This window comes from Labrus bergylta, chromosome 3 (genome assembly GCF_963930695.1).
Source record: "Labrus bergylta chromosome 3, fLabBer1.1, whole genome shotgun sequence".
NCBI classification, from domain to species: Eukaryota; Metazoa; Chordata; class Actinopteri; order Labriformes; family Labridae; genus Labrus; species Labrus bergylta.
In genome coordinates, this window is record NC_089197.1 from 29,013,774 (window position 1) to 29,024,231 (window position 10,458).

Below are 10,458 nucleotides of genomic sequence, written 5' to 3' on the forward strand. Positions count from 1 at the left end.
TGCTAGAGCAGAAATGTGTGCACTCACATGTGTGTATATATAAGCGGTCAATGTTGTTAAATCTTTGCTATCGGACGCCTAATTAGGCCTACCTCAGCATCCTGTATTGGTGTTTGTGTGTGTAGCATGGTAATTAATTTCCCGTGAGTATTTTCTGCTGTGCTGCAGCCATGAGAGAGGGTTTGGTTCTGTATTCATGTGTGTGTTTGTGTGCTAATCATTAGTGTGCTCCTCTTCTCTGGGCTGTGCTGTCGTGCCTGAGTGGATTTTTTCATTTCCAGGCTGAGTGGCCAACACAGCATGCTACGACTCCCTTTCATGGGACACCTTATAGTGTGCGAGTACGTATGTAGATTACATCACTGAGAAACATATCATAAAAAAATCAACTTCAACATTCCTGATGCCGTCAAAGAGGCTCAAGCTGTCTGCATAGTTTGTTGATACTGAAGACAACATGAAACTGGTTCTTTAAAAGACCTTTCAGCACAGACCTTCCTCTCCAGCCCTGCTCCTGTATTACTGTATTACAGTGTAAATGTGAGAGGATGTAAGCATGAGTATTGGATTAATGAGCTGCACTTCCTGAAGGGACACTACTGCCATCTAGTGTTCACTACACACTCAAGAGTACCACCAAAACACAACTAATCCACTCTGCACAATGCACACATCCACGGCACAGCTACAGCAACACGTCAACACATCGGTTTAGTTGGTGACTAGCATATAAAGTACCTTTGCCAGTGTGTGTGTGTGTGTGTGTGTGTGTGTGTGTGTGTGTGTGTGTGTGTGTGTGTGTGTGTGTGTGTGTGTGTGTGTGTGTGTGTGTGTGTGTGTGTGTGTGTGTGTGTGTGTGTGTGTGTGTGTGTGTGTGTGTGTGTGTGTGTGAGAGAGAGAGACGCCAGCTGTGCTGCCATCCCAGCCGTCCTGCAGCTCTTGCTGAGTTCTTAATGGTTGTTTAGAGGATGATTCATTGACACCTGAGGGGACTCATGTGGGACGAGTCTCCTTATGGCTTTATTACCATGATGATGAGAACATGCACACACTCACTCACGCAGCGTGGCCTACAGGGAACAACGTGCCCTAAGGAACAAAATCATTTTTAGTTGTTTAGTATTTTCCTCTTTAAAAGCAACTTAAATTATTATAGCTATAGGTGATTACTTTCAGTAAAGAACCTTATTTGTAAAGCTAATTTTGAAAAAAAATAATTTGACCATTTACATAAAAGTTCAAAATTCATGGTGTAAAAACTAAAAACCTTAGTTTTGATAAACACCAAAGACCAAAGGAGAGAAATGATCATTAGGATGGAAGTAATAAAAGAATTATTCACAGACTCAGCCCATTGCACTTCACTGTACATCAAGTTATTCCAGAGGTTAGGGGCTGCTTGTTTTGTGGTTTTGTTTCTCATTAATTTACAAAAGAACATGATGGTAGTACACATAGAATGTAGAGGTACTTTACAGTGCATTAACAGTACATTATTGTAATCGGTTTGTGCAATTACAAAAAAGTCAAAGTCCTCTAGGGGGCTGTAATAAAGGCAGGTATAACTGAGGTGCGCTACAATGAAACAGATCTGAACTTTGATTTATTTTCTGAGATATCAGCATGTCTCCAGACACCAAGCATAAGTTCAAGAATTTCTGGGTTGGCATCAAAAAGCACAAATTAAGTTTCAATATTAAAACAGCAACTCAAGTCTTTCCTAAAAAACAAAAGAATAAAAAATAAAGAATAACAATGTTTTCAGGTTTTATGTTGGTTATTCAGGAAACACATCCCGGCCACATGGGGCTTAAATTGTGTTTTACTTTGTGTTACATTTTTGCTGTTAGTATTGAGAGAGACATTAGCATGAACAAATAACACATGCACTACGCTGAATAATGTGACTCTGCAGGGAGTCTTTACTTATTTATTATATTCCACTGGGGAACAAACACACAGACTTGGAGTCTTGCACTCGCTGCTATGATACACAGACTTTCATTAATAATGTTGCTCTTAACCGAACTAACCCAGAAAGAATGTAGTAATGTCATCCTTGTTATGACTGATATAAAATGTTTGGAAAGACAAGTGGTCCTCAAAAGAAGGGGTTCTGCTTGATGAATACTAAGCATTATACACAAGGCGAGGTGTGTTCCCAATTTACTGCAAATCACTTGGATTACAAATCATCCAGCTGTGAGTGTGAGTGTGTGTAAGTGTGCATGTTTTGTGTGTTTTCTAAACACCAAGATGTTTGGAGACGCCTGGGTATCTATCTGCAGGAGGCAGAGAAAGCTGAAGGGACATGGAGAACAGACAAGAGGAGGAGGAAGAAGCAGATGCAAAATAATCGACATCAGGAATGAGGCAGGGAGAAAAAGCAGGGCCAGGAGGGACTTAAAAAGAATACAAGTGAACAACGAGGAATGAGCTCGTGGAGAAGAAGAGTCAGTGTAGAAAAGCAGGGAGATGGAGGTGAGAAATTGAGGAAGACACAGATGTCAGAAGAAGCAGATGGGAGGATAAATTGAGAGGAGGTAAGAAGTGAAAGGAGGAGGAGTGCTGATTTGCCTTTTGAACTCCTTCCCTCCTCTCATCTGCTCCTGCTCATCTTTCTGTTGGCTCGACTATCTAAAGAGGCAATCTGCATGCTTCATATAACACTGCATCAGCACGCTGTTGTTATCAGTATGAGACTATGAGTGTGAAAGTGAGAAAAAGGTGGAAAGAGGGTGGGTACTTAAGCATGAGATAAAATGAGACATGAGAGTGTGCGTGAGTTTGAGAGTTAGGGAGTGTGTTTGACAAAGATACCGTTTGTGCAGCAATATACAAACAGCTAATACACCAAGAAAAGATCCTTATTTAAAAATGATGAAATGTGTGTATTTGTCAATAATGATGATGTACACACATCGAAGGAGAGTCGGAACACACATTGTATGAGAGCGGACTCTTTGCATACATTCACTGGCCGTGCAGAGGATTAAGATATTCTTCAGAGGAAAATCGAGACAAGAATATATTTAGTCAATTCTGCCCTCTCTGAGTGATCTGTAGATGGTATTCAGATGTCCACCACTAGGGGATAAATGAAATGATCTTACATAATGTACCTCTATTAGCGAGCACAATCATGTAAAGCATGTAAATCATTACAGACCAGATGCATTTTCTAAAAAACTTAAAAACCTGCTTAATGAATATATCTAATATATCTATGTAAATGTATTTCACAATGCAACTAGTCTGTGATGATTAAAGGTCTCCTGGTTAAGGTACCTTCATTAGCAGCTGTCTGACCTTGGAATCTTTAACAATGAATGCTGTCAGGCAGCACCGACGCTGAGATGCCACGCAGTAATGACGGCCGCAGCATGATGACAGCGCCCACAAATAGGTTGGTTGAGGGGCGCTGAATTGTAACATTGTAAGGTTGGTTGATTCGTCTTTAGGTAGCCACCGCCGTACATTTTATTTGCCAAGGGTTTTTGCCAATGGGTGCATACCATAACACCTCTGGGTACAACTTAGGGCTGTCCTTCTTTTATAAAACAGGAAAAGTACCACAAAGTTTGTAAGCATCTATTCAGCTATAGACGGACATGAAATGTGATTTTTTTGACTGATTAGAAACCTCTCTTATGTGTACAGATATTCAGCTGTCTCACGAGGTACAGTAACATCTCTGTGGGTAAGCCAGGTGTGTTGAGCCTTCAATCAAAGTTTTCAGTGTCATCATGAACCAGCTTACATTAAATGTCAAACATCCCTTTTGTGTGAGCGTGCACAGAGCCTAATGATGACAGCCTTAGTTAACAAGGAAATCTGTTCAGTCCTCCATACAAAACTACATTATTTCAAAGCTACAATATGTGACAAACGACTGAGCTAAGCTGACCTTTAACTAGATCCTGTTGGATGAACAGCAGACTCGTCACCTAATGTTTAAAGGGCATTGAGTCTTCTTTCAGAGAGGGAATATAGCTTCCTGTTCTTTTAATACTGATGAGATCTGGGATTCAAAAAAACGTTCCTTATCAGCAGCATCCATCTGGGATATTTGCAAAAGTGCCTCTGAAGCTGTCCTCTGTTAGGTCATTTTACTAAACTCATGTTGGTTAAATGTTTGTGATTAACCTGTTCAATCATTTGTACTGAGGCAGAGTCATATGCAACTGAAAGATCAACTCAAACTAGAGCTTGCAAATGTGTCTGGTTCCTACAGACTAGTTCAGACGCAATCTGAAGGGAAGTGTAGATACAGATTTAAAAAAAGATACTGAATTAAAAACAAGATAAGTGTTGTAAATAGAGGTGAAGATATGTCCATGCAAATGTTACACTTTTTTAAAGCCGAAACAATTCTGATTAAACCTCCTGAGTACATCTACCGCTAGGAATAATTCAACGCATCAATAACAACTCACCTTAAATCCCAAACATATGTGTCTGAATGATCAATGGTGTAGGGTTAGTGTCCCTCTGACCCCATGTGTTCTAACATGTTAAAGATGACAGACATTATATTTTCTGCTGGTGTCATGGTTTGAGTCCAGCCTCATCCAGGTTTGTCTTTTCCTCTTTTATGTGTTGTTTTTGAACTAGTGTTGAGGTTTTAAATTCAGCTGAAATTAGAACAAAACTGCTCAGTCAAACACTTGTCAAAGTTTGTCATGTTTGTTTGAATAATGAGGGCCTCCTGGTAATTGGTTTATCTAACTTTGAATCAGAAATAACTCCCTATAAATAAGACAAAAGTTTGAGATGTTTTGTTGTTGTTGATTGCACAGTGCTGCTTTGCGTGATGTGTGTGTGTATGTGTGTGTGTGTGTGTGTATAGTGTGTCTTTGTGTAACTGTGCAGTCCAAAGAGACAGTGAGTGAGAGATTGGTGTCAAATATAAAGACTTCATCTGACAGAGATAATGTTGCCCTGCACCCATCACCTAACATCAGACACTTAAGCGGATGAGCACACACACATGCACACACACACACACACACACACACATGACCTGACAGAAAAGAGAAACACATCTACACATCTAAGTTCCACTTTGGTCTGTCAAAACCAGAGAAAAACCCATCAAAGCCCTGTGTGTGTGTGTGTGTGTGTGTGTGTGTGTGTGTGTGTGTGTGTGTGTGTGTGTGTGTTGTGTTATCTGTCCAACAGAGACAGAGATGTGTTATCTGTCCAACAGAGACAGTGTGTCGCCTCTCTCTACCTTCATCTCTCTCTGGAACTTCCTCTTCTTGCTGTCACAGTTTGAAGGCAAATCTTTATCTGTCACCATGACTGAGGAGGTTCAGTCTCCAGCTTTATGCAAACATTTAAAACACAAACAGTTTATTTAAGGACAATCAGTGATTTCCAGACGAGTTGTAAAAACAAACAACAAACTAGGACTGCAGCACTGCCAACATTGCTCCGCTTTATAACCAGATGATGGAAAACAAAACTGCAATACATGTTTATGTTTCACCTATAGATGAAGTCCAAACTTAAAAGCTGCTGTCTGCCTCTCATTATGTTTTCACAGGAACATCATTAGCTGACACCTCAGTGATGACACATCCTGCCTCAGGTCACATAAACTTCATATACATTAAACCAACAAAGGGTGTGTGATCACCATTTACAATTGTTATCAAATATTTTAGACTACACAATAGCTACCATAACACAACAGTTAGCATTAACATTCAAACCCTTACGAGCTAACAGCTTTGTAACATGCAACAAAACACGTCAACATATCAACATTATACTTTTGATGACAGCATTCAAATGTCATTCACTGAGGGGGAAATGGCTTTTGAGTGGATATGGTGAATAACATTACCAGAATATAACACACCTGATACTGAACTTCAAAAGGTGTAAGACATCCAATAAAAAACTAAAAGAACCCCCCAGATTTCAGGGAAAAGTGATCATCAAAGAGATTCTTGTGCAGAGTAATTTAACACTCAAAAATACAACTGTTTTCAAATACTGCTTTACTTTGCATTTCTCCATTTAAAATAATGAGAAATTCTACCAGGATTTCTACAAAATTACACTTTCAATTTATCTGTTCACACACCCCTGTGCTCTTTGTGAGTCTGATAAACATTTAATGGTAGTTTGTTAGTATGTGTGTGTGTGTGCGTGCCTACTCCCTTTATCACTCATTACTTACAAACAGCCTTCAAGGCAATAATTAGCTTCAACTTTGATGCCCACCTCTTTCCCACCTCCTTATTTAATTCACAAAGACACAGAAAAAAAACAAAGTACATGTTTCTGTTGTTATTTCAATGACACACACACACGTGCACACGCACACGCTGTGAGACTAATTGTGTTTTAGTGTAAAAATGACAGAACATTTTTTCACACCTCTGAGACCAATCTCTGTCCAGGGCTGCGTTTGGTTTCTTGTTTGTGTGTTTGCATTGGCTGTGAACACATGTCCACTGTTCTACAAGTGCTGCGACACTAACAAATCACTCACTGATATCAAATCAATAAGAGATACAAAAACACATTCAGGTTGATGAGTGTCAGCCACAAACCAAGCACAGGTATCAATGCCACTTACTCAATATATCAGAGACATCATCATGCACAACTTGGGCTGCATCTTACTCCGAACACAAGCACACACATGTACACACATACCCCTATGACACATGAAAAATAATGGAATTCAGTGGAGGCCAAATCATTGAAATTTATTATTGATTTATTTTGTTATAACTCCATCTCCCTGTACGATGATGAAGGGTAATTTTTGTTTCAGATATTGAATAAATGTCAAGTTATTGTTGTGGCTTGTAGCATGCAGACTTAAAACTGTGTGTGTGTGTGTGTGTGTGTGTGTGTGTGTGTGTGTGTGTGTGTGTGTGTGTGTGTGTGTGTGTGTGTGTGTGTGTGTGTGTGTGTGTGTTGATGTTGGGACGCAAACCAGACAAGACCAGCTGCTGCAGGTTGATGAAATGCTTTGAATAGCAACCTGCTTTGAACACAAGAACCATATTGGCGTGTACACCACTCTTTGATACGATTATTTATTTACCATTATTACCAGAAATATTAGCACTATGCCTAAGCATGGTAAAGGGAAACTTTGCTGTAGTGTGAGTGCACCCAAAGATGCTAGCTACAATGTAGAACTTGGTGCAATTTGGCAATGTTTGACACTGAATAGAAAAGAACATAAACAGTATGCAAAGGCTTGAGTTTTAGGTGGTAATATTATTGCTGCCATACATGCTTAGCAGTACACTGTAGGCCAACATCTTTTACATTCGTGTACTCCCCTGGAGTCAGATTGTACTTGATGTTGGTAAAAACAAGTTCATCAAAAAGAAAGTAAAGTGGGATATTCTGTGATAGAGGTAAGAACTGCATTAAGGTTATTTGAGGCATTTAATGGTTCTGGTTAAGGTTATTGTAAGTCTCTAGGTAGTCAGTGTAATACAAAAGATTACTTACATAATATTGTGTGTTTGAGTGTCTGACATCTTGAAATGTAATTATGTGGAAAATGAAACAGTCACAAAAGATATGTCTATTTCAGCTACTTATAATAAACAGACGCTATACAGTCTAAAATGTGCAAACCCAGGAACATCCAGCACCCTTCCTCTGGCTATAAATGACTGACAGCCTGTGAGGGATCAGCTGGAGGAATAAATCAGATTACATCAAATAAACAACACTGCCCTGCTGATACTTCATGTAGCAGCAATTCTCCACATTTACATCCCTGCAGGGTGCTTGTTAGCTTTTCTTGAGCCAGAGAAAATGACTAAGCTGACGTTACAGTAATTCAGGGAGGGGAACACACACACACACACACACACACACACACACACACACACACACACACACACACACACACACACACACACACACACACACACACACACACACACACACACACACACACACACACACACACACACACACACACACACACACACACACACACACACACACACACACACACACACACACACACACACAAGCTAGTAGCAACAGTCCTCTGCTGCTGTCCATGGAGCAGTATGGGGATAAAGCATCTTTCCAGAGATGTTTGGACAGTTATGGATAATAATTATAAACTTTATTATCATAAAGAGCAACATGAACAGATCCCTGATTGGAGATGCTGTTAAATAAGAGAGAGTGACAGCAGAAGCAGAGACATGCTGATTGCACTCTGACACAGTGATACAATATAAGTGATGAAGGGATTTGTTGTAGTGAAGCTGGACTGGACTGGACTTAGAGAGCGAACCTGAGGAAGCCACTATGTGAAACACGTTGTTCACTCCAATGTTTTGCATTCAACTTTAAAGTCAATCTGATCAATCCTGGTGTGTGCTGGATTACTCTGATCTTGAAAACTACAATGGACTGCTCCATTGTACAGCTCTGAATACCATGCTGTGTGCAAAATAACAGAGGTGTGTTTATGTGTGACTGTTTGTTATTTACCCAGGACACAACCTGCACCAATATATGCAGAATAGATGAAGCTACATAAGCTATGTTCTGTCCAAATAAATACACACAGCCAAAGTCATACATACTCATATTTAGATAGATAGATCAGTCATACAGTAAGAACACACACACATTCAGCTATTTTCTGTCATTGTCATATTACAGTAGCTCTGTCTCACTCTCAGCTTTCATCACAGTGGGGTCTTTAGTTTCCCTCAGGTTATAAAGTTCAGATCAGAAGCCGTCAATCAGCCGAAGGCTCCTAAAGCTGTAAATTAATGCTGTAATTCTTCCAAAGAGTAGAGAGTATAAGAGACTGAACATACTCTGAAATTCATAACTAGACAGGAGCCTCCTCTTTATTAGTTTTCCCAGCGGCTATCTGCATTAACAACTCTCATTAATCACCTTTCATTTGCTGCTGAGGTGCATGGACTTACTGTATATAGCCCACAGTCCTTTACCCATTTAGCTTTTATTCACGTTGAGTTGCCTGCACCATGAATCAGCACATAGTCTGCCATACTGCAGCTTGTCTTTCTTGTCCAATCGCATTAATCAACCTACATGAGTTTATCTTGATGAAGAGAAAACAGCAGTGTTGCCATTAAGCAGCTAGCTGGACAAATATCACAAGTAAATAAGATGAAACAGGACAAATGATACAATGATACTGTATCTCTGCCACATTCAGAATGTCTTTAGGCAGGTGAATAGGAATACAATACAATGAGCAGAGCAAGGTAATGATGCTTTCACATAGATGCAGAGCATGGTACAATTAAACCATTAACATCCCACCATGCTCAGTGGGGACTCAATTCAGAAAACACCTTTTTACATTAAGGGAATGCACAAACTTTACTGCTGGATAATTGTCTTAATTTTCGACATTTAAAAATAGAAACACATTTGCACATCACCATCAACTTTTAGAGTCATCTCTCTGAAACGACGACAGAGCAATGCTGCCATCTAGTGACCACCAGCGTAAACAACCAGCTCAAGTTGCCTCTCCAAGTGTACATTTGATGTAGCAGCTAGCACATCTCGCACTGCAGCATCAACACGAATACAGACAGTTTTAAATAAAGACCGTATTAAATGTTATATAGCATGCAAAAGTCTGACAGAAAAGCCACAGCCGAGATACAGAGCGATTTGAGTATTTTGTCTGCTTATCTGCTTTACAAAGCTACTCAAATTGCTGACATGATACACAAACATGTCCTTATTCACAACACCACTGGGACTGACTACAGTAGCCTATAGGCTTCACAAAACCACTTCTAGTCTCTGTAAGGTGCTGCTATCTTGAAGAAGAGATGTCTCACCGTGTGAAGCAGTGGTGGCAGACTTCTTTGGCATGTTTGTTGGAGACACAGCACGCCAGCGGCTCGGCAGAGTACACCAGCTCTCCTCTTTTGATACTGGCTGTAGCCCGCAAACCATTACCTTTCCCCGGGCTGACAAAACGCTCCAGCCTGGGTGCCATGGTCGATTTTCCCTCCACGTGAAAACGCGCAGTGTTTACATCCGTCCTTGCGTCGTGACGTCACAAACACGTACACACCCACGTGTTACTACTAAAGTTAATGTTAAATACTAAAGATCATCTCGAACAGTGGTATTCAGAGTTCTCTTATTATTAAACAAAATAGTTAAAGAACATATGTTCAAATATGATGTTTTCACGTTGAAACTGTATTTCGTGTTACTAAGTAAACAAGAGACTTTTCTTGTTATGACAATATCGTATTTATCGCGTTATAAGATGTGTAACGTAAAACAAAACACTAGTTTCATGCTCGTATTTTGACTAATGATGAGAAGATATCTGATATATTTTTCTTTCTTGAGCTATATTGCATCTTTGCATCATACTAGTTCTCTTCCGAGAGGTCTACTTATGAGATATCATATATCAGATGTTCATCTCTTCAGAAGACTACC

At 39.8% G+C, this 10,458-nt stretch overlaps 1 protein-coding gene across 1 annotated transcript in view; it reads right to left on the reverse strand.

Moving 5' to 3' along the window:
- smyd3 (SET and MYND domain containing 3) overlaps positions 1 to 10,063 on the reverse strand; it is an 82,161-nt gene extending 72,098 nt beyond the window's left edge. The window contains exon 1 of the mRNA XM_020648802.3: positions 9,840 to 10,063. Within this exon, the coding sequence (XP_020504458.2) occupies positions 9,840 to 10,000 (161 nt within the window). The 5' untranslated portion in view covers positions 10,001 to 10,063. The remainder of the gene's footprint in view (positions 1 to 9,839) is intronic.
- Positions 10,064 to 10,458: the final 395 nt, after the last annotated feature.